We start from the raw sequence: 25,771 nt of genomic DNA, 5'->3' as shown, positions 1-25,771 counted from the left end.
CCTACATAAAGAACAAATAGAACCTTAAATTGATTTTGTTTCCCTGAAATAAAATAATGGGATACAATGAGGAGACACAGAAATAATAATGGAAATCCATCTGGTCCAATCCCTGCCTCTTTTCATCAGTGTTCTCTCCTCCTGATGTTTCTAGGAAACTGAGGAATAGAGCTTGACAGCATCAATTGTCTCTTGCTATGAGTTCCCAGCATCTGGAGATATACTGATTTGGAACATGGAAAGCCTAATCTTTCTTAGATCTGGCTTCTTTAGACCTGTCTGGTCCTCCTTTAAGTCATCAGAACTGCTCAATTTCATGAAACCTTCTCACAATATTCAGTGCTATCTATCAAAAGCATTTTAAAGCTAGCTCCTCAACCAGAAAGGTTCCCAAGGCAGCTTACACTGAATCAATAGCAAATAAGATCTCTGCCTAAGTCTTACAGACTAAGGAACACAGCACAACAGGGGGAAAGGTGGGGTGTGGAGGGAAAAGGAAAACAAGCACAGTCAGGCACTGGTTCTTGACACTACATTAAGTCTATACTCTGCAACATGGTGCCCGTGGACACTGAGGTACTGCAGATATATTACTTAATGCCTCACAGCATTGTTCCCTTCCTGATATTTATTCTGTTCCTTTAAAGTTGTGCTAATTACACTTTAAAAATGGGAGGGTAAATTATGTGAAGTGATGCACAGAGCATATCACTCCAAACCAAAAGTGACCAACAATCACATATCCAGGTTATTTAAAAATGTGCAACAAGCCAAACCTCAGGGGTTAGCAAGCAACACCTGTGTTAAATAATCAAAAAAGCCATATTAATATTCATTCATTCATTACATTTCTGTACTGTTCAATAGCTGAAACTCTCTGGGTGTTTCACAAAACATATTAAAAGACATATGTATGTGCTAACACATATATAACACCCAGAGATGTATACATGCAACTAAAACCAATTTCAAATAGGAAACATAAAGATTAAAATCTGAGAGATTCAAGTTCCTGAAAAAAAGAAGATAGGCTTGACCTGATGCCAAACAGATGACAAAGTTGACATCAGGTACACCTCATTGCAGAGATAATTTTAGAATTCGCACGCCATCACCCATATGCCCTCTTCCTCCTCACTACTGCCTTTTGAGCCTCACCTGAAGAGAGCACCTGGAGCAGGATGTTGTGTGCAAGTAGGAGGGTGAGAGAGGTGCTCCATCAGGTGTTTGGGTCATAAGCTGGGTAAGTCTTTCAGGCCAAAACTAACACCTTCCATTGGCCTTGGAAACATAAAGATAGCCAGTAAGAGCAGGCAAAAATCAGTGTTATTTGTTCAGATCATCTGGTCCCTGTTATCAATTTTGTATAAGCTGCAGCTCCACAACCTTCTTTAAAGGTGGCCCCATATAAAGTGCACTGCAGTCATTTAGCCTACAGATTACTAGAGCATAGACAATTGAAGTCAGCTTATTCCTGTGCAGACAGGAGCATAACTGGTCACCACCAAACATCACAGTTTCACACTGGTAGAATCATAAATTCTTCGGACTGACACCAGGTTTCAACTGATCAATAAATATCACCACCTTAAATATTTCTCCTTTGTGGGATAAAATAAATGTTAATGCACAATTATTTCATAATAAATAATTAAAAACATTCTAAGAAAGTCTTATGGGACTAGCAAATCATTTACCAGATTTCTGAGCCTCTCAAGCAGTATGGTTAACACAATAAGGCTCAACATGAACAGCTGCAGAATGATGGCAAAACTAGGCTTTGTCCAAAGCGACAGATAACTGCATCTTCAAGTGGATACAGTGTGATGACTGACTTTCTCCCCACTTGGTTTTTCCTTTGCAGGTTTGGTATGATTGGTTTTTCTAGAAGTGGTACTGGTAGATGCTCAAGATTTTGTTTGCTCAAGAGATTGCTGATATATCACATCAGCAGAAAGAGACATGAATGAGGAGTTTTAGTTGGTTACTCGGACAAAAGCCTAATGAGGCAAGAGGCTAGCTAATAGGAATTGGTACATTTTCCTTGTCTTCAGAATGTCACAGGGAGACTGATGGATGATGACTGAGCTGTGTGCTTGGCTACCCTTTCTACAGCCATTGCAAATCAAAGGGAAGAAATAGACAGACTACTTTTTCTGTCTGCATACTATCATTCCAGTTTCCTATATTACTGCAATTACATTGTAATAAGCCAGATATTTTATTTCGGCAGCTCTGTTAGTGACATATATTGAGTCTGTAGCCATAAGGAGTGTTAAAAAATATACAACTCTCTGGGTTTAGCTGATAAGGTTTTCAAAATTGTGTTTAATTGGTGGGTCTCATTTACAAGCTAGCAATTTTAATTATCACTAGCAATTTTTTAATCAATTGACACTCTTAAGAGGTGCATGTCTGAGAATTCAGTGTGTTTAATGGTGAGGAAACAAATGAAATCTAGTGAGGTGGGGGGAAGAAATCACACTGGAAAGCAGTGCTCAACTATCTCATTGTTGGACATGATGTCCCTGTTTCTGCTCCTTCTTAGCAGCTTGAGATTCAGCTTGGGACCAGTCTACCTGAAAGACTTCCTTACCCCATACCTGTCAGCCTGGCTTTTAAGACCCTATGCCGAGGTCCTTCTTTTCATTCCGTCGGAGGGATATTTGGTGGAGATGCAAGACAGGCCCGTCTTGGTGGCTACTCCTAGACTAAGGACACCGAAGGCTGGGTTGGCTCCTTCTCTATTGTACTTCTGCCAGGATGTAAAGATGTTTCTATTCATGCAAGCCTTTGGCATGTAAGCTGGTCTTTTGTTAAAGGATTTTCTAAAAAAACAACAATGATCTATATGGTTTATTTCTTGCATTATTGTGTTTTTAATTTTGCTTCAATTGTTTGTGCAATGTTTTAACTAAGGTTTTGTTTTTAATCTAAATTCCAGTTGGCATATGAGACTGAAAGTGCTTTGGTAACCTGGGTAGATGACCTCAGGGCATGACCTCTGCATGGATCCGAATGGGGGATCATTCCTATTTTGTTAGACCTCTTGAACTCTTCTGATACTGTCTACTCTTATGTATCAGGTGGTGTGGCTGTAAGATGAGGGTGCTGTTTTCAAATGTTTCCAGTCCTTTCTGATAGCTTGAGTCTAGAAGGTGAGTCAAGGGCGTGCTGTTACCATTCTAGTCCATAGTTATTGGGTCTGTGGTATCTTACAGGATTCTGTCTTGTGTCCCATGCTATTCAATATTTTCATTAAACTGCTGGAAGAAGTCATTCAGAGTTTTGTAGTAAGGTGCCACTGATAAGCTAATGACACACATCGTAGGGATTAGATCTTCTCTCAAAACACAGCATCCCAAACTAGAAAGCTTAGACTCGGAAGCTGAGTGAGATGAGGAAGAGGAGTGGCTGACATGCTTTACTGATATGCCAAGCTTAGTGAGCAAGAGTAGTCAAACAGCTAGTGAGAACCAGGCCACCTCTGGTTTGGGAAGAGACACTGTCAAACACAGAGGATCGTAGGGGGATGGGTGCGAGCTCATCAACCCAGTGGTTCAGCATTAAGTCAAAGGAATGGGCCAATTAATGTTCAACATTTCCACATTATGGCCCACAAGCAGCATGGATCTCTTTGAGGGTGGAGTCAGTCCTTTTGGTGGAAAAGAAGGAAAAGGACTCAGAATGAAGTCATGACATAGGCAAGAGCTAACTCCACCAGAGAGATAATCAATAGATGATACTTGCTAGCAATTTTATTATCAAACACTTGGTACTGCAAAGTCAACTAGCTCAATAAAAGGACTGTATTTTAGAAGCCCTCTAACTTGATCTACTGGAAAGGGAAAATGGGAGAGATATGCTCACAATACCCATCTCTATCACTTCTTGTCACCTAAAAAAGGAAGTAGATGAAACCCTGACTGTTGAGTGGGTTTGATAATGGGCTGGATGAGGGTGAACAAAATCCAGACAAGACAGAGGTGATGTTGGTCAATAAAAAATTCTGACTCAGGGACTGGGTTTCAAACTGTTCTGGAAGGGTTTGCACTTCCTCTGAAGTTTCAGGTTAATATCCTGGGACTGCTCCTTGATCCAACATTATCCCTGGATATATTGACAATGGGTAACAAGCAGTGTCTGTGAAACTCTTAGTGAGGCAGCTACAGCCTTCCTTGAATCAGGTTCACTTAGCAAAAATTATCCATATCTTGTTTATCTCCTGCTTAAAATATTACAAAATGCTCTGTGTCAGCCACCACTGAGGAGTATCGGGAAATTTCTATAGCTGCAAAGTGAGACAGTCAGGTTGCTTACCAGGACATAAGTATTGAGACCATATTAAACCTGCCCTGAAAGATGTGTACTGAATGTCAGTTACTTTCCAGGCACAATGCAAGTTGTTAGATCCCTTAACATCTGAGTGTAAATTCGTGACTTGCAACAGCAGGGGGTTTGGACCTGATGGCCTTCTTGGCCTCTTCCAACTCATTGTATGATCCAGTGTTAGGACCTGGATATCTAAGAGACCATATGCCTAACTATGAACCTTCCCAAGTGATACAATCTGCAAGAAAGTTTGTTTGTTTGTTTGTTTGTTTGTTTGTTTGTTTATTAAAACATTTCTATGCCACCCCTTGCCGTAGCCTCGGGGCGGCTCACAACATAATAAAATACACAAAGTTCCCACTGAGCGCACCTTCAAAGGCTCATTTGTGTGGAACATGCAACTTTGTCCCCTGCTGCCCCCAAACTATAGAAGGTTCTCCTCAAGAGCAGTTGGTGCCCCTCTCTTAGCCTTTAGAAAGGGTATAAAAACACTTCCATCAAACTTGGAACTCTTTTTATTATTGATTAGAGAAAGAGGACCATGAATAGATTTAAATATGTTTATGGATTACTATAAAAAAAGTATGGGGGACTGACCCAGTAGGTCTGATGTTTCTGATGATTGATGGTTTTTAGTTTCTTTTTGTTGGTAGAAAAATAATAATAACACTTACTGAAAAAAAGAAGGAAAAGGTATAAAGACATGGCTTTTCAAGGCTGTCTTTGGAAACATCCAGTTGTAATTCATTATCTGTTTCACAGTTCTTTTCGTCTAAATCTTAGTACATTACCTTAACAGCTTTGCAGCAGATGAAGGGCTATATAAATGTTAATAATGAGTATGAATAAAATAAATCACGCTTCCTGAGATTATCTGAGTAAGGTTGCTTGCTTCTAGACCATTAATATTATAGTCCCATGGACTCTTAAATGAAAGTAAGCCTCAAAAAACACTTTGGGCCTTCCAGACAAACATGCACAAGGGCTGTCTGTCTGTCAGGAGCTTCTATTGCATGAGCTGAACTGTCTGGCCACCTTGATGATTTTAAAAATGAAAAACAACCATTTTGGAAGATGATCTGGGCAGCCAAGTTTGGAGCTTAGTGCTGCTTGACAAAGCTTTGTTAAATGTTCACAAAAACAGGATGATGAGGTGGATGAAATTTCCAATGGAAACTCTTGAATGTAAATTGATGCCATACCTTTCAGGTCCCCGTGGGCAGTGTTACGAGTCCTCCTTCAGGCACAGTTCCGAACAGTCCTTACCACTGCATACTTCCAGCAGGCAGTGTGAGCGTTGCTTCATTTTAAAAAAAATCCTACAATGGATGAAAAAAACAGCGACAAACCTGTTAAACGTGAAGATGAATTAAGTGTAAGTGATATTCTTTTATTATGTCTGTGTCAACACTGATATATTCTGTTTGTCATAAATTTGTTCAGCTTGTGAATTCTGAAAGCGCCTGTTTACACTATCCCCATTATCAACAGTGCACTTCATTTAAACTGACATTTTCAGGGGAAATATGATGTGCATTTCTTTGGATCCGATGGATAGGACCCAATATTAGGATGTGATTTTTCATGCTACTAGACCTATGTTGGGAGCTGAAAAGTATTTCTGGTAAAACCAGTGGCATTTCTTGATATAAAGAAAAAAGAAAAGAAAAGAAAAAAGAAGTTAAACGGTATATCTAAATATAGTCAGCATTCAGTTAGTTGGCATAGTAACTGTTATCTTGGAGCGCTGACGTGGAATAAAAGTAGAGAAGGATTTAAATAATTCAATGTTCTGTGATACTTAAATTGCTTTATTAGCAGGAATGTATTGTGCAATAGATAATTAGAAATGGAATGAGAAAAAGAAACACATTGTTCTCTAACAGATTAAGTACACATCTGAGAAACTTTTGTCATAACAGTTGGCTATAAAACTTACTATGGGAGATTTGCATGCTGTAAATGTACTGGTCTGCCAATAGTGCCCAATCAAATGCTATGATAGAATAAAAACAGCAGAAAGTTCAAGGGGTTTTATAGTCCCAAGTGTCTGTGAAAGCTTTAAAGTGAGAACATCTCAGCCAGGAAGAGTATAAACTCCTAAATAAATAGGTAAAGAAAGACATTTATCTATGAAATACAGTTGTAAGTATGCCCTTTGTTTTGCCTTTTTTCATTACGGTTCAATTGCAAAATATGCTTCACTGGATACTAATAGCAAGTAAAGATGCTTGCTTAAGTTAGCATGAATTATGTTTGATGGGGGTGGCTACCACCAGCTATCCATACATACCTGCCTGTGGGGCAGAAAGAAACATAGTTGGTAATAGAGACTTGGCCCCAGAGTAGCAACTACTGTTAATTGCATGCAAATGTAAATAAATAAAATAAATAGTGGTTGGGAGAAGAAAGAGCAAAATGGGCAGAGTACAGTAGGCAGGGTGGGTGACTTAACCCCCTTGTTTCTCCCATACTCCTGGGAAACCTACAAGGATGCCTGTCTTTGGTCTTGACACTGCAGTTCCAGGGTTGCTATTTACGTTTCTTATAATAGGCTTGTTGCATTCCCATATAATTTGGTCCTGAATTTTGTAGGGGATGCTAGGAAGGATGCTTTGAAATGCTATTTATTTTTGAGGACCTGATTTACTTACTTACCTACTTAGTTATTTAATTTTTATACTCGATAGCCGAGGCTCTCTGAGCAGTAAACCAAAGTTTAAAAACAACCAAACAAAAATTAATATTATACAACAAACCATAATAGAAATTGCAATTAAATCAGCATAGGAACATCGCAGCAGTACAGAATAAAGCGCAATATAAAAATAAAGCTAAAAATTTAAACTACTAAAATGCTGGGAAAATAAAAATAGTCTTCATCGGCAGTCAAAAGGAATACAAAATTGGCACCAGGTGCACCTCTTTGAGAACTCATTCTGCAATCAGGGTGCCACAACCAAAAAGACCCTTCTCCTGGTAGCCACCCATCTCAATTCCTTTGGAAGAGGCTTCCAGAGAAGGACCCCTGCAGATGACCCCCTCAGAGTCTGGGTAGATACCTATGGGAGGAGGCTGCCTTTCAGATAACCTGGCCCCAAGCCATTTAGGGCTTTGAATCTTAGTACTGGCAGACATAATGTGTTTTTGTGAGCCAATCTCCCATTTACCATCTTGCTGCCATATTTTGAATCAGTTGATGTTGCCAGACTGTTCTCAAAGGCTGCCCCGTTCACGGTGCATTGCAGTAAACCAAACAAGAGATTACCAGAGCATGGGTAACTGTAGTTAGGTTCTCTCTGGCCAGATAAAGTTGTAGTTGGTATACCAGCTTAAGCTGATAAATGGTGCTCTGTGCCACTGAATGTAGCTGTGCCTCAGGTGACAACTCTGGATTGTCTGTGAAACCTTTTCCTTTAGGGGGAGTGCAACCCCATCCAGAACAGGTTGAATGCCACCCAACTGGACAGATGAACTACCCACTAGCACCTCCATCTTTTCTGGATGAAGTCTTTGTTTGTTGGCCCTCATCCATGCTCAGACACTGATTCAGAGTGGCCACTGCCTTACCTGGGTTGGATGAAAAAGAGAGGTAGAGCTGAGTGCATCCACATATTGGTGGTACGTCAGCCCATACCTCCAGATAACCTCCCCCAAGTGGATTCACATAGATGTTAAATAGCATAGGGGATAAAATGGAACTCTGAGGTTCCCCATGGCATAACTGCAATGATACAGCCATAATTGTTTAGAACCACCTTCTGGAATAAGCTGGTTAAGTAGGAGCAGAACCACTGCAGTGCCATGCCTCCTACTCCTTGCCCAGCCAGCCTATTCAGAAGGACACCCATACTTCTGGGTCTGCTCATCACCCAATACTCCCCAATGTATATTTCTGAACCAATATATACTGCAAATACTTCATATAATTCCAGGCCTTCTCTTTGCTAGGAAACTGATCCTTGAAAAGCTTCCTACCACCCTGAGAAGTGAGGAATGTGAAGTGCAATTAGTTCCTAATTCCCAATTTCACGGAAAGACCTCTGGTCTCTTTGGCATTGGGAACCTCTGTAGTAAATACTGTATGCATGATGGTGCATGATGCATTTCCAGCCAATCATATTTTCTGATTGCGGAAAAATTGCCTCCTCCCATTCTCTCTCTGTGTTACTGCACAGCTATGTCCTTAGTGCAGTTCTAGTGCACTAAGTTTGCAGCTGTGAAATAATGAAGAGACTTTGTGAAACAATCTATGGCTCTCTCTAATGAAAGAGGCATTGCAAGTTGAATCCAACTAGTGTTCCTCTGCTTAATTTTAATTTAATTTTAAACTTTTTCGGCATTTTTGCATGTATCAATTTCTAGAATTTGTGTTATTTCACAAGTCCCTCTGCTGATAGAAATCTGTAAGTGGAAGAAAACTTGGTGAATCACCTTCCTTTGCAGATCCAAATTTCTCCAGAGCAGATTTGGGAGGACTGCAGGAAGAGGGGGAAACACCCGTCCACACTCTGTTTTGCCGACAGAAATATTGGCAAAGACACTAGCTGAGTTCTGAACTACAGTAGAATTGTAATACTAAACACAGAATATGAATTCTGTAACATACGCCTAAGTAAAGATGCTTATGAGGACTGTGTGCCATACACACAACAGGGTGCTATGAAAACCACTTGAGGCTTCACACTGCAACAAGGGCAGCCATGCCTCTGAGAGAGCACTGCATATGCCTACTTTTCATACAGAATGCAGATTTGAATGGGAAGATACCATGAATTTGTTGTTCTTGGAGTGATTCCTGCCCCCTCCCCCCCTTTGATTAAGGTATCGAATGTAACCGTTCAAATGGCAGATTCAGAAGAAAAGTGGGAAAGACTTGCAAGAAAACTCAGCAGGACATCAAAATCAAAGTGGAAAGCTAAAAGAAGCAAGTCTGTCTGGAATTTTCAAAATAAAATAATCCTGTTCACAGTGATCCTCTTCATTGTAGGTGTTATAATTTGGACGTTGTTGTGGCTTTTCATTGGTAAGTTCCTCCATCTATTACCTAGGCATTTCTACGAATGCATTTGAAGAGGTCCCTTTAGAAGTATAAGCTAAGGCAAATATTAGAAGTATTGTATAAAGGTAACTGTTGACTGCTTTTCTTTCCCAGAAGATGCATATGCTGCTGACAGGTATCTCCTAAGGCAGTGCAGCAATCTCCTAAGAAAGAAGAACGTTCTTCTGGAACAGGATTGCTAGATGATAACACTTCCTTAGCATCTTGAAAAAATAAGATGCTGGCATGGTTGGTAATGCTTCCCTTCAGGGGGAACACATTTCCATTCAAGCGCCCCAATGCGTTTTGCTCCTAAGGCAGTACAGCAAATTTCTTCCTCCAGCACACACACATACCTGTCAAGTTTCATAGTGCCTAGGCCAGCCAGGTTATGTTGACAAATAAGGCAGAAAATCTCATGTGCCTCTCCCTCCTCCTTGAAGCAAACGTACAACAAGAAATAAATGTAAAAATCTAAAAACCTGCTGCCATTTTGGGGTATCTGAAGCTACCTGACTTCCTCATGCTAGGACTGGTTTTGCTTCCTCCGTTGCACAAAGCCCAATATATAAGCAGAGAGAAGAGAGTGCACAGCAGATTCTTGTTTTTGTTCTCAACAGTTCTGTACACACAGCTTCAAGGATGGCAATTTCTCCCTCAGCTTCTCTTCTTCCTCATGGGCTGTCCATCTGAATCACTGCACAAAAGCCTGATGTGTGTTTTGTGAGATCTTCCTGAAAATAATGCTTCTGGATCTGACACAGCTGGATGGGAGTAGCACTGCATCGGGCCAAAGAGGGGATATGCAGGCATACGTGTATGAAACACTTAACGGTGCTGTCTGGGGGTGGGGATAGTGGCCAATGTGAGCTAAATAGCTCTCTTTTGCTGTGGTCTTCACAACTACAGGGGTGCAGGTGGTGCAGTGGTTTAAACTGCTGTGTTGTTTAAAGGTTCAAATCTGCACAACGGGGTGAGTTTCCATTGCTCCATTCCAGCTCCTGCCAACCTTGCAGTTCGAAAGCATGCAAATGCAAGTAGATAAAAAGGTACCATTTGGGTGGGAAGGTAACAGCATTCCGTGCACTTTGGTATTTAGTCACGCTGGCCTCATGACCACGGAAACTGTCTGCAGACAAACTCTGGCTCCCTCGGCTAGGAAACGGAGATGAACACCGCCCCCGAGAGTCAGGCATGACTGGACTTAACGCCAAGGGGAAACCTTTACCTTTACCACAACTACATGTGGGATGTAATGTAGGATAGAGTGCTCTTCATGAAATGTTGAAGCAGAGGAAATGCATCAGTCCATCAGAGGACAAAAGAGAATAGTGTTTTGCATACATTTTCAATATGCTTATATATCTACAAATGCAAATTTAGAAATAATAATAATAATAATAATAATAATAATAATAATAATAATAATAATAATAGGAATTTCAGTATATCTCACTGTAGGGAGCAAGACTATGACTGTGTGACCTGAGTTTCTATCTGTTCAGCCTGCTCTCCAGGTGATAACTGTTGATGGGAAACAGAGCTGAGGGTTTATTATCTTTCAGATGGACCTGGAAAGGACATACCTTCAAACAGAAAATGTCCATTTTTCCACCTCTGTCTTCTTGAGCCACATTTCTGTAGCCTTCGTTCTGTCTATTGTTGCAAACAGCCAGTGCCACTGCTCCAGTAGCTGGCCTAGTTAATGAAATTGGGACCCCAGTTAACCTAATTCCAAGTACTCTGATGTGCCTGCACAATGCCTTTCCTCCTTGCTCTCTTTAGGAATGTGAATTAGGGCTGTTACGTTATCTCTGTACTCTTGTCATATACCAAATATGAATAAAATGCGGCAGTGCAATGCCATCTACAGAATTTAATATGTTTTAATAGCAAAGCATACACATATTTTTAGTTAGTCCAACATATCCTGCATGGTGCTGAGGAAGCAGGGGGCAGTGAGGAGCTATTAGGTAGTGTCTCACCTGTCAGCAACATACCTTTCTCAATGCACTTTTGCAACCTTTAAAAAGAATTGTGCACACCAAGGATAGCTGCCTAGATGAATAAGCAAGCACCTGTCGCATAAACCATTAGTGAGAGGCTAGTGAGAGGAAGATGGAGAGCTAATCCAGCCTTCAGTTTACAAGGCATATTCACATGCAAGCTAAGGGAAGGGTTGCAGCTCAGTGCTGGGCAGGTGCTTAACTTGTAGGAGTCCCAGGTTCAGTCCCTGGGATCATTAGGTACTGCATGGAAAAGGGCTTCCTGGAACACGGACAGCCATGATCAGTCTGTATCAACAATATGGACTGATGGGCTGAGGGGCTGCCTTATTTTAAAATAAATTCCAATGTTTCTAAGTTTCAAAGCTGAGTTCACAGTGTTGGTGAAGAACATTTTCTTGTGAATGCCATTGTGTTAGACTTTTAACTTCTCCAGGTCCTGGAAACAACTTTATCATTCAGAGAACTGTTGCCCTTTTTTGAATTGACGTAAGAGGAGAATAAAAGTAACATATATCCTCACATTCTGTTTTACAGTTCAGGTAGAAAACAAAGATGCTTTGTACTTTGTTGGATTGTTTCGTGTTGCCAACATCGAGTTTCTTCCAGAGTATCGGCAGAAAGGATCTAGGGAGTTCCTCTCTATAGCACAGAATGTGCAGCAAGTGGTAAGGGAAAAAACTGAATTGTGCATAATGCATGCCATGTTATCAGCAAATGGTCTGAAACCAACAGTGAATATACAGATCCAGCAAGTTCCTGCCTTTTGTAATGAAAACATGAGTAAAGGTTAAGGTTACAAGCTTCCCTTTTTCATATCATTTTACTGGGGAATAAAATGTAAATCAAGGTAGACAAGATTTCCGAGGAAAGGGAGTATAGAGCTTTCAGAGAACTAAGCTGACAAGGGTGCTGTCCAATTCTCTCCATGCTTTGTATGCATATGCCTCTAAACTTGGAGGCTTACCCACACACAAAGACATGGAACTAACCACAGCAGGAATGATCTGCACCACTGTTGCACCTTCACACCTTACACTCTGCCTTTCATCTGGACTGCTGAAACTGGCTGCCGAGATGAAGTGTCACAGAGGGCAACGAAAGGAAATTGAGCACTGTCTGGATATGGCAGAAGCAATCAGCCTCCTCCAGTCCCAACTGCCAGCACACCTCTTCTCCTGCTCTCCAAGGCAGATTTGTGACATTGGACAGCACTAGCTTGGTTCTGTCTGCACTAAGGGAGCCAGGCATAGGCTTCACGTGTGGAGTCCCAGCTCCAAGGTTCCGAGTTGGGGCTGAGAATCATGGGAGGCCAAGCAAAAATACCAAAAGAATCAATTGGATAGACATAGACAGTGAAAGCACATTTCTAAAGCGTCTAACTACACATGCAGCCAAGACACATTGCAGTAAGATTAATTTTAATGCTAGTCTCTGCAGAACTGTGATGAATAATTTTGTGAATTTTCTCTTTCAGATGAATCTGGTATATACTAAATCTACTTTCTCCAAATTTTATAAACAGTCCATTGTCTCAGATGTTAGGTAGGATATGCTTTGGGTTATTTTTGTGGCTTGTGGGAGATATAATGTCATTTTTAAGCCTTTACTACTTATACGGGCTCCATTCTATCCCCTCTGCTATTTAACATCTATATGAAACCGCTGGGAGAGGTCATCAGGAGGTGTGGGCTGCGGAATCATCAATACGCTGATGATACCCAGCTTTACCTCTCGTTCTCCACTAATCCAGGTGAGGCAGTGGCTGTGCTGAACTGGTGCTTGGCCGAGGTAAGAGAATGGATGAGGGCCAATAAACTGAAACTCAACCCAGACAAGACGGAGGTCCTGTTGGCGGATCGGGTTTCGGAAAGGGTGGATTTGACCTGGTCCTGAATGGTGCAACACTCCCTCTTAGGGATAAGGTCCACAGCTTAGGAGTACTCCTCGACCCGGAGCTTTCTTTGGAAGCTCAGGTGACAGCGGTAGCGAGGAACGCCTTCCTTCAGCTTCGGCTGATTAATCAGCTGTGCCCCTACCTGGAGTACGACTGCCTGGCGACGGTGACACACGCGCTGGTGACTTCCTGCCTAGACTTCTGTAACGCGCTTTACGTGGGGCTTCCCCTGAAGACAGTCCGAACACTTCAATTGGTGCAAAATAGAGCTGCCAGGTTGCTGACGGGGACGGGGCGTTATGCTCACATGACTCCAGTCCTCCGTCAGCTTCACTGGCTTCCCATTGAAGCCCGGGCCCAATTCAAGGTGTTGATTATGACCTACAAAGCCCTAAACGGCTTGGGTCCTGGCTACCTGAACGAGCGCTTACGTCCGTATATGCCCGACCGCCCTTTGAGATCTGCGGGAGAGTCCCTTCTCCGGGAACCCTCCATGAAAGAAATTAGGAGAGTAAGTACCCGGAGGAGGGCTTTCTCTGCAGTGGCGCCCAACCTATGGAATTCACTCCCCAAAGAGATCCGCCTGGCACCGTCGTTACTGGTTTTTCGGCGCCAGGTAAAGACCTTTTTATTTAAACATCATTTCAATTGTTAAAACATATGATCTGGCCAGGGCAACTTCTTCTTCCTTCTCTTTCTCCTCCTATATTTTTATTTTATACTGATAATTTTAATTTTATATTTGTAAATCAATGTATTTTTTGTATTTTTATATTTAATGGTAATTTATTATGTACTATTGTATTTCAATGTATTTTATCATGTTGTAAGCCGCCCCGAGGTTTCGGCAAGGGGCGGCATGGAAATGTTAATAATAATAATAATAATAATAATAATAATAATAATAATAGTAATATATGTACAGAGTTGTTGAAAACCGAAAAAAATATCATATAAGACATGACTGAATTCCATCACAGAAAGCACTGTCATTCCTAAAAATAGGAATTAAAAAATCTTTCCAGTACCTTAAAAATGAAGTATCTAAGAAAAACAATGACATAATATGCTTTTGTATCTGATTTCAGTACAAACAACAATGGGGGACTTCTTGTCCATTTCTGGATTGTGTTCGTGGTGCCACAGGCTAAAGGTCAAGTATTTTGTGAAGACTGTATAGCTGCTATTTTAAAGGATTCAATTCAAACTAGCATCACCAATCGAACTTCAGTAGGGAGTCTTCAAGGCCTTGCTGTTGATATGGATTCCATTGTGCTCAGTGGTTGGTATTTCTATTAAATCAGTAATGTTATATGGATCACATTCAAATGATTCCTTCCTCTGATGGAAGATCTCCCTCCACAATAAGTTATTTTTTCTAAAGGATGGTAACCTTTGTATACAACCTATAAGTATGCTAATTAGAATAACCACCACCCTTAACAGTTGCACAACCATATCTCTAAAGTAGTGTAAATTTTGTACCCAAGAAAAGGTTGCTTGATTGAGACTTAAAAGATATTATGATGTTATGCCACTTCTGTACTTACCTAACCTTTCTCTAATGGTCCTTACATTTCAGTTTACCTTTAAGATGGATCAGTTCACAGCTTAGAACTCAGGGACCTAAGCTTTGTTTTTGATAATGTTCCTATGTAAGGACATGCTTGTGATGGGACATTCAGAAAGGAAACTGCTTTTCAGGTCAAACTATTTGACCAGTATTATTTATTCTGAGTGTCATCAGATATCAAAGCCCTGAGAAATGTATCTTTCACACATCACACTTTCACACTTGACATCTTGAGTTTGACCAGATGGCATGACCTCATAGCTTTCTTTACAGCTGCATTCATATGTAATTGTTATTTATGGTATATGTTACCCACACTTTATTGATTTGTCATGACTTGTCTTGCAGATGACTAACCCACTATGGCTTGTTTTCTTTATGCCTGGTTTGTTTATCTACTGCCCAATTTGTCTTTCTTGAGAGCAATTTCATTTTCAGCCTGCTTTTGTTAGGTGCTCTGTTTCAGGAAAGACATTGGCACAATGAACCAGGGGTATGCCATTGTTCTAGATTTGGCCATTACAATAAGTGACAATTTAAACAATGCAGAGTTCATAAGCTGACACCATGGGTTCTGTATGTGGCTTTTAGCTAGTTAGCCAACCATGGTTTGCTTGCCAGTTTTCACACTCAACAAGCCATGCTTTCAACAAACCACACTTTGACCTAGAATGCTGTGTGAACCAGGCTTATGTATGTGTATTGTAATGTGAGAATAGACTTTTTGAATAATTTTTGATGACAAATATTGTGATGTAAATTGGCTTTTATTCTGAAGTTCAGAATCAATCATTTGATTCCTATGTGGGTGACTTTAGACTAGTCACAGACTCTCAGCATAACCTACCTCACAGGGTAGTTGCTGTGAGGATAAAAATGGAGCTATGGAAGCCACCTTGGGTTCTTCACAAGAGGAAAATAGCAGGATATAAATGCAATATAATAATAATAATGTAAACAAGAATGTTTATTAATATAGGGCACTTGCTGCCAATTTCTTGCAAATATGTACAGATTCATTTGTACTTCTTCTCCAATGCAGTTGGGCTGCGATCAGATTACTCTTCAACAACAGGCACAGGTAATGTTACTGACCTTGCCTAGAACAACGCTTTTTTCTTATTGGCAAATGTATATTCTGAGACAGGAACTGAATTCAGGTTGAAAATTCAGCTTCTAGAATGCGAGTTTTAAACAGGGCTTAATGTAGAATGTGTCTCTGCGTACTTTAATAAACATTTAATAAACATAGGTAGCAACAACTGCACAGTGTTTTGAGTGTTCAGAACAATTCATAAGGAGTGATTATTACAACCACCCCATGTTGATAAACATTCTCCACATCTCCAAGACATGAGAAATTCTGGGGACAGCACTACTCAGGTTTTGCCTTGTTTTTCAGGAGAGAGCACTGGAGGCTTATGATTTAAAAAGATATTTCCTTTTTTACAAACATACAATTTGCGAAATTGCAGAGAGCTGGTGGCCTGGGCTTTAAACCTCCTCTCCCTGTGTGCACAAGTCCTGATCCAGATTGTGGGATTGGCTCTTGCATTCCAGACCCATAGGCTGGGGGAGGCCCTGCCCCCCTAATTTTTCTTTGCTGCTATTATTATTATTATTATTAATGATTATGCAATATTATTACATATTATTATGTACAAACAAACAACTGAAAGTGTTTCAAGAGGTCTGAAAGCCAATGGTCTAACCTGGTATAAGGCAGCTTCTCCTGAAACTACTAGCATCTCCATCACCTCTCGCCAAACTTTTAGACTGATTTGTGAATAAGTGTACTCCTTAGCCCAAAGGCTGAAACCAGAACTTTCTGGATGCAAAGCAAGTGCTCACCTACTGAGGTATGGCCCTTTCATAATTGCATGAAGGTTAGAAGCTCCTTTTTCTACTCTCTGTCCCCAGACAACTTCTTTTGTTCCTTGGCTCCTGTATACACTTTACTTCTCTCAATTTCAATCTATCTCAATCTCATCTCTCTGTCTCTCTCCTTCTGTCATGTTAGCTGCTGTCCCTACATATTAACAAACCTATAATGATTTGGAACATATAGAACTTCCTGAAGCCAATTGTGAATGGTTCACTTATCAATGCAATTGTAGTTTAACAGGAAAGGGAAGGGTTATTTCCTTGAATCCTGCCTTTTTTGTGAGCATAATCATTCCAGTGACACTGACTCGTGTTTGAAATGGCCTATTTCTGCAGGGACAAATTGCATCTACGATCTACATGCAGATCAGCTGTATCAACAATTTCCACTGAAAATTTCAACAACATCAGAGAGATTGATCTGCTATTATAAACTAATTGCACTGGTTGGGTACCTAATTCGCCTCTCCGTAGCATCCATTCAGATGGAAGCAGATAACTGCATCACAGATTCTTTTACCATATATGACTCCCTGATGCCAATCAAAAGTAAGATACTGTATCGGTAGGTATGCCTTTTGAGTACAAATTCTTTGAAAACTCTATCGTGAAACAATACATCAGGAAAACTTCTCTAAACACACACAATTCACCCTTTCCCAGCAGACATGTGGAAACCTTTTCTTTAAATGATTACAAGCAAAATACCAGGGCTGGGAAAATACCAGGAGTTGTAGGGCTTTTTTTCTTTCTAAACATGTATAGCAGTGCACCCCAAGGCATTTGTGAAGTTTCCTCTATTTCTAATAGTCAACCTCTTTAAAGTAAAGTACTCCATCTTGACTCTCAATGGAAACTTCAGTAGAACAATTACTGCTGATGAAACATAATCATTTACTAATAATCTACTTTCATTAGAATGGGAATGGGATTCTATATCTTTCAGAATTCACAGTGAATTGAAAGAGGGAATTCATCACAGCTATTTTGAACTATATTTACATGTATATCCCACAATGGATAAGATTCCCATATTAATCAAGTAAAACAATCATATCATCTTGCCTGATTCATTACTGGGATGTATCTGGTAAAATTGCCAAAATTGACATCTTTCTATCTGCTACTCAGTTATTTAAGCAGCAGTAAATTCTGCAAAGAGACAAATGGTAACCTGTTGTTTTGAAATGTTTTGATTTACTAGCACAATGCTTAAGCAATTACAAAAACAATTATAGCCAACAAAAGGAGCAAGTCTGGCAATGAGTCACTATTTTTTTACTCTATTTATGGGGGGGAAATCAATTTGTTTCAGAATTTGTGAACCAACGAATGCATTCCTGTCTTTCGTTTCTACAAATAATCTGATGCTGGTCACATTGAAGTCCGCACAAACAAGAAAAGTGAAGGAATTTCATAGCTACTTCGAGGTCATTCCACAAGAAAGTAAGTGTTTCCATTTTAAAATTGTGGAAACTCTACCCAAAATTTAGTCATTATTTGCTTTTTGGGGAATGCAGGGACTTACAGGGTTTTTATCCCTGTCTAAACATCCATAGGATTGTACCCTTAGTTAGGGGCTAGGTTTGAAAATAGTGTTTCCTTGAACAAAGCATGCTGCCCTGTTTTAATTTTCTTTCTCCTCAGCTTTTCTATCACCAACTCTTTCCATAGCTGAAGAAAATGTTTCTCCATGTACCGAGTACTAGTCTGACTGCATAAGAATCCAAGTAATTGTACGGAATGGCAGTGCATTTGGATGCCAGTGAATCAATGCATGGCCCAAGAAGTACATCCTAGTATCCTCTGTGATACAGTGAGGGATACTGGGGTGCATGTCTCAGATCATGGAATACAGTCATTGGGAGTGGAACATACTTTGAGACAGCCTAACTATGACAGATCTGCTATCATTTCTGCCTTTACATAACAGGCAGTACACTTTATGCTCTGTTATACCAGTAGATGGAGCAGTTGCCATAGACACACAGCACTTAAGTTGTTTTAAAACGCGTGCATGCGTGCGTGAGAGCATGAATGCATGTGTGTGTGGGTGTGTTTATAGTTCAACATGCTAGTTGCAGTTTCATGGTAATAAACTCGTTCTGGATATGCTGGCGGGTGGAGGACAATTCAGAAGACAGAAAGGGTTTATGTAGCTGGAACAAAGTATCCATTTTTTCTGTTGACTTTTTCAGTGTCTCTTTAATGGTCCCTTGTAGTACATTTAAATTTTTTCTCTCTTTAATGAACACCCTCTTCCCAGCCATTTGGGTATACTTCCTGCATTATTGGAGGGTTCTTTCTTTGTTTTAAAACCTGTTGCAACCCAGCCAAATTCCAATTTTATTATTTTCTTCAATATTTTCCATACATATGGAAAGATGCATCTGAAACACTTGGATATAAACCTCTTACAAGCTGGGCTTATTAGTCTAACAGGAACAGTGTACACCTCTGAAAAAGACGTGATCTTGTAGGTTTCTGCCCTTACATTGTAGGTTTCTGCCCTGGAGAGGGGACTGTCCCCTCTCCAGAAAATCCTGTTAAAATAAAGGGGCTTTATACAAAAGTATAATTGTCTTCTGACAGAGATCCAGTAAGTTGGAAGAAAAGCCTGGCAGGAGCATTTAACCCAAGAGTTTTCACCTTGAATAGTACCTGAGACACTACTTTTAAATTCAACAGATTTGACCATTTACACACCATGGGTGAAACCCTTTTTATTTTCCCATTATTTTAATGTTTAATTGTTTTTAAGGTGGATTTTATTTATTGGAATTGGATGCTGTGCTATTTTATTTTATTTTGTCTTGCTTTTATTGTAAAACTTTCCCAAGCCACTTGTAGAGGATGGTTTATAAAAAGCTTTTAATAAATGAATACATAAATAATGAATGAATGAAAAGAAAACATTTTTGCATACAATCTCTGTGTGCTAATCTATATATCTACATGCACATTTAGAAATATTCACAAGCCATTTCTTCCCTAAAGGAATTAACTGCAAACTGTTTTTCATCTGCTGCACCAGGCTTTTGCTGCAGTGCTGAAGTCTGTAAAGTTTTTATCAGAGGCCCTTTTCAAGGCTCCCCTGTCTCCTGAGGTTAGGCAGGGAGCCACTTGAGACAGGAACTTTTCCATGCTGGCACCCAAAGTATAAAACTCTCTTTCTTAGTGTGTGCGCCTGAAGCTTTCACTGCTTTTTTATGCACCAGGCTGAAGTCTGTTCTGCTTTTTCAGGCTTTTGATGGTATTTAATTAGGCCATTTAGCTCTCTGCCTCCTCACACCCATTTCTCCCTTGCTTTAATGCTCCTGACCAGTGCCTATTGATTTCGTTGCATTTAGATATTACTTTCCAGTCCTAGCTTTCTTCTTCTTACAAAGACCCCAAGGTGGCTTAGGTGATCCTCCTCCTTTCCATTTTATGCCACCAAGAACTTTGTGGGGTGCTTCTGCATAGAGTCCGTGAGTGATCCAAAGTCACCCAATGTGCTTCATGGCCAGTCAGGGCCTAGGACCTGGATCTCCAGAGTCCTAGCCTGTCCCTTTAACCTTGTGCCACCACTAGCTCTGTCAGTATTTGTGGCCTTTATCACTATTCTTTATTATCATGCTTTCTTCTTTCAGTTTATTCACAGTGTTCACCAAATGGAAAGCTATGCAAAGAAAAAGGATATAAATTCTAAAAATGAATTAGTTACATAAGCTGTGATCCTGTACTCACTTCTCTAACAATAAGTACTATTTTGCTCAGTGGGATTAATACCTGATAAGACATTTATATGACTAAGTTACACATTTAGAGCAACACGGATGTCTCTTCTACTCGTGGCTGATACATGGGATGCTTCCAGACAGAGGGCTCCTAGCATTTGTAATCAGAAGCCACTGCACACCCACTCAATCTTTCTCTGCTTAGTAGAGTTTTCCAATAAGAAAAAAGATGGACAAAGCAGCAAGGATAACACAGGAGGGTTATGAATAGAAGACAGCAGGGCTTTTTTGTCATGGAACGCACCGGAACAGCGTTCCAGCACCGTTTTTTGACGGATTTTTCCAAGGGACTTTTCCAAGTGATTTTGAATCGCCCTGTCGGGCGTAGCAGGTCGGCGGCAAAAATCATTAAAATAGTGCATGCAGGCTGCTTGTGTGTCCGCGCTGGTTGTGAGGGCACTGCTCAGCTTGGGATGCTGCTCGGCTTGGGATTGGTCGTGTGGTCGTGCGCTGAGTGCTTACTGCTGGCGGCGACCATTATGTTTATGTGGGTACTCTACAGTCACTCTACAGACTGGCTACGTGCAAAAGGTAAATAAGTTCTTTATTTCAAAAAAAGTTGGTGAATTGAATATTTTTTTTTAATAAAAGATTAACAAGACATGAGTTCCAGCACCTTTTATTTTCTTTTACAAAAAAAGCACTGGAAGACAGTATTATCTGGAGTGGGCCCTATGTAAAATTGCATGGATGAGCCAAGAGGATGGTGCAATTAAAACCTCATTGGGAGGTTTCCAGATGGTGTGATAATAATGACAACAAGGCATCTCTCTTTCGACAGAATGTGGCAAAGCTATACTGACGTTAGGAAGCACTGGGTTTGAAGGGCGAATTGTGAGTCCATATTACCCAAGCTACTACCCTCCAAAATGCATTTGTACGTGGACTTTTCAGGTAATCTTAAATCCTATGAAGGCGTTTTAGTTGGCCTGGTATCAGCTGGAAACAACGCTGCCTGTCTCTCACTTTGGTGAGATGAAGTTGCACATCTCGGAGTTCTTTGATCTCCGTACATGGCTTGAATGTCTCTTCCCTCTTTCTTTTTGGTCAAGTAGCTGCACTGGGAGATGAAAGGCTTCCTTGTGTGGGGGTGGAATGCTGCACCTGCTCTTAGCCTCTGCCAGCCTGACCTCTTTCCCCTGGCTCTCATGCGCTGGCAGCAGAGCTGTGGCAACCACTGTCTCCCTTTGTAGTCTGGCCCACAGAAAGCAGACACTCCTGATGCAATGTGTACATATTGGGGTCACTTCTGAACCAGCAAGGTGCTGGACAGCTCTCACATTGGGGAGCCCTTCCTCTTACATCTAGTTGTACTGAAACTGGATGTGGCCACTCGGGTCGGAAGAGACAGGCAAGGAAAGTCTTAGAATTGTATATGGGGGGTGTGGGGGGAATGGTCCAGTTTGGATGTTTAGGTAACAGATTGAATTTGTCCTGCCTAAACCAATATGCTTCTCTGAATCTCGCAGCACAGTTCTGCAGTCAAAATTTGCATGCAAAAATCTGGATGCTGGAAAAATATGTGCACAAAATAGGCTTTTAAAATAAATATAGTATACCAAAATGCAATATTTGCAAGGAATGGATATAGTAGACAAAACTGGGCAGAACTTGCGTATGCATGTGCTACATATGTGTAAAGATATAATTTTTTTTTTTTTTGGCCATCTGCTGTGGAAATGGAATAGAATAAACTTAAGGCTGGAAAAATGAAAATGGGGAGAAAACCCAAATGGGTACATTTTTTCCTATCTTTAGTATGGGACTTTCCTTCTCAAGAGATATTGAAGCTGTAATTCGTGTATGGGTGGCTGCACCAGAGAAGAAAACATTTAGCACTTCACTCCATACACTGCAGCAAACCATAATACATACCTCTTATGGTTTTGCCCACCTCAGATGGAACGTCACCTACTTACATCTACATTCAGATAAACCCTCTCTAAAATGAATGAAACACTGTGCCAGTGTAGTGTGGTGGTTAGAATACTGGACCAGGGGATCTGGGATCTGATTCTACTCAGCCATGAAGCCCACTGGATGACCTTGGGCCAGTCACAGACTCTCATCTGAATCTACCTTACTGGGTTGTGGTTTGGGAGGATAAAATGGAGAGGAGAAACTTGTAAGACGCACTGGGTTTCTTGCAATAAGAAGTGGGTTATGAATGCAGTTTAATTATAATTAAAACCTAGCAAGTATTTTAAAAATCACAGTTTGAGTTGGGAATTTGAATTGTCCTCATTCAATGTATCTTTTTTCCCCCAAAAAAAGACTCCCCAGAAGACCCTTGGCATAGCACTGAAGTTTCATAACTACACCATCAGTGAAAAGAGCATTAAAGGCTGTGAGCATGGATGGTGGAAAATTAATGAGCGTATGTAAGTAAATGAATGTATGCTATCTAGCTCTCCTGTTCACTAGCACTGCCTTTCTCAAGGATGTGGCTACAAAAAAAGTAAAGATAGTTGTCTTTTGCATTACATTAATACATGTATCATTTCCAAATCATATGAAGCACTAGTTTTCCTCCACTTAGCACTGGTTAGGTACTGTATCCAGTTCTGGGCACCACAGTTAAAGAATGATGCTGACAAACTGAAAAAGTTCAGAGGAGGGAAACAAGGGTGATCCAGGGACTGGGAACAAAGCCATATAAGGATAGAACTAGGCATGTTTAGCCTTGAGAAGAGAAGACTGAGAGGAGATATGATGGCACTCTTCAAGTACCTATAAGGTTGTCTTAAAGAGGAAGGCCAGGATCTCTTCTCAATCATCCCAGAGAGCAGAATAACAAGCTGAAGTTACAGGAAGTGATGTTCCAGCTGAACATCAGAAAGAACTTCCTGACTGTTAGGGCAATCTGACAATGGAACCAATTACTTCAGGAGGTTGTGTGTTCTCCCACACTAGAGGCATTCAAGATACCACTAGACGGCTATCAGAGAGCGATGACTGATTCGGAGTCCTGCACCGAACAATGTGTTAGATCTGATGGTCTTTGTCACCCTTTCCAATTCTACTATTCTATGATTTAACCTTCAAACAACCACACATGGCTAGGTTAGGATTTCACATAACCTAGTGATTACAGAATGTTTACAGACAGTGGGAATGAAAAGCTTGCTAAAGTTAAGGTGTTTACCCACTCATGCCTGCTGTTGACATGAGTTACATGAGAACCAGGTCAAAGAGCAGTTTGACCTTCTCACTGATTTCTTATTCACAAATAAACATATGGAGCTCTGATCTGTATAGGACAACTAAAATTTTGCTAAGGCTATCAGTGCCCACCTGGTGATGGAAGATTCTCCACACTCCAAGTTAACACACTTTGTTCTTGTAGGTACTGTGGATATTACATTGATCATCAAACAATATTCCGTGCAGCAAGCTTTGTGGTTAACATTGAGTTTCAATGTAGCTCCAAGCTTTCAGAGAAGCCACTTCTTGTGGAATATGGAAGCTACAACATTAGCCAACGTAAGAACTCTAAGTTTCTTTGGTACATGGCAGAGTTTTGGTTTATGCATGGTAGCAGCCATGAAAATATAGATTCATAATGAATAATAGGTAAAGGTTTCCCTGTGACATTAAAGTCCAGTCATGTCTGACTCTTGGGGGCGGTGCTCATCTCCGTTTCCTAGCCAAGGGAGCCAGCGTTTGTACGCAGGCCGTTTCTGTGGTCATGTGGCCGGCATGACTAAACATAGAGGTGCATGGAATGCTGCTACCTTCTCACCAAAATGGAACCTATTTATCTACTGCACTTGTATGCTTTCGAACTGCAAGGTTGGCAGGAGCTGAGACAGAGCAATGGGAGCTCACCCCATTGAACTGTCTACCTTTTGATCAACTAGCCCAGCAGTTTAAACCACTGTGCCATCACATCCTCCCCCCCACACACACTAGTTATAGCCATAAAGAATGAATGAATGATATCATTCTTTTTTCTATTTTCTGTCTAATTGTTATTATGTGTTATTCAGTTATATGAGCATGTTGTGGCTGTGATTAAAGGATCTGCAATGGTGTTGCATCTGATGAGTATGACTTGTGATAGCACCATATGAGTCCTGCTGAACAGAACTCTCCCCTACTAGGGCAAATAGAAGGATGTGGTCTCAGCAAAGAGCTAAAACCAACCGCTGTAGCATGGAGAGCTGACTGGATCAATAAAGGGCCCTAGCATGATATTGTAGCCTATGATATCTGCAAGGCTGGGAAGATAGGCATTCTGCCAGAGAATAACAGGCCAGAGGGGCCCTGCATAAGGCACGGATTGTTCTACCCTTGGGGAATTAGCCTATCCCTTGATATCATTAGAAGCCTCTGCTGCACACTGTAAGGCTCATGGACTGAGGATCATAATAGTAAAGAATTTTCCATGCTGGAGCCATCCCCAACATTTTCCTCCCTATTCCCATTCTTCTCAGGTTCAGTGGCAAGGTCTAAGGGGCAACAAGATTATACTTGCATTTATTTAAATGTGACAATTCATTTGTCTCCATTCAATCAGTTCCTCTGCTTTATCAGGATTTCTGCTGTCATAGAAAGATAAACATGAGTAGGAGGTCCATGTGAACATGAGTAGAAGCTACCTTTATGCCCATTTGCTGAACATGGAGCAGTTGGGGCTGGCATATATTGGGAGGTGCAGCCAATATTCATGGTCCTGTGTCCCCCGAACACTCTGATCTGTCAAATCTTTCCATTGTGTTCTAAAAGATACAATGAGGAAAACATCCAATTCAAATGTACCCATTGAATATTACCTCTGGTAGTCTGTAAGTTCCAACTTGTCCCAGAATCTTGTTATCCTGATGAGTACATACATGCGTGAGTCCATGTGTGTGTGTTTCCAGTTTTGAAATAAAGTATTTTAATAAAGTGTTTCATCTTTCAGGAAGTTCTCCTGTTCTTTTGAAATGACTAGGGACAGGATAAGAGCATTAATAAGGTTCGGGAGAACTTTTTAGTAGATCCTTTATCTTTTGCCATAGCAACTTCAGCACAGCAGATTTGCTTTGAAAGCTAAAAGATGGTGCTCTTCTCTTTCTGGTCTTTAGCTTGTCCACCTGGTTCTTTTGAATGCAACACTGGCTTATGCGTCCAACAAACTCAGCGCTGCAATGGAATCAATGACTGCTTTGATGAAAGTGATGAGCTCTTTTGTGGTTAAGTACCTGCAGGCTGCAGCAAATACAATAATGCTTCTTCAAGGAAGGGGAAGGCAACCTCCAGCCTGTGGGCTAGTTG

General features: G+C 40.7%; 1 protein-coding gene across 1 annotated transcript in view; it reads left to right on the top strand.

The window, feature by feature from the left end:
- The first annotated feature begins 9,177 nt into the window (after positions 1-9,177).
- The window catches only part of TMPRSS7 (transmembrane serine protease 7), a 61,981-nt gene continuing 45,387 nt past the window's right edge, over positions 9,178-25,771 (top strand). The window contains exons 1-11 of the mRNA XM_044441770.1: positions 9,178-9,358; positions 11,917-12,047; positions 12,857-12,924; positions 14,365-14,558; positions 15,892-15,930; positions 17,070-17,298; positions 18,049-18,179; positions 21,294-21,406; positions 22,787-22,893; positions 23,859-23,995; positions 25,582-25,689. Coding sequence (XP_044297705.1) covers positions 9,178-9,358; positions 11,917-12,047; positions 12,857-12,924; positions 14,365-14,558; positions 15,892-15,930; positions 17,070-17,298; positions 18,049-18,179; positions 21,294-21,406; positions 22,787-22,893; positions 23,859-23,995; positions 25,582-25,689 — 1,438 coding nt within the window. The remainder of the gene's footprint in view (positions 9,359-11,916; positions 12,048-12,856; positions 12,925-14,364; positions 14,559-15,891; positions 15,931-17,069; positions 17,299-18,048; positions 18,180-21,293; positions 21,407-22,786; positions 22,894-23,858; positions 23,996-25,581; positions 25,690-25,771) is intronic.

This window comes from Varanus komodoensis, unplaced genomic scaffold, assembly GCF_004798865.1.
Source record: "Varanus komodoensis strain SLA01 unplaced genomic scaffold, ASM479886v1 scaffold4, whole genome shotgun sequence".
In the NCBI taxonomy this organism is placed as follows: Eukaryota; Metazoa; Chordata; class Lepidosauria; order Squamata; family Varanidae; genus Varanus; species Varanus komodoensis.
This window is presented reverse-complemented; position numbering and strand designations above follow the sequence as displayed.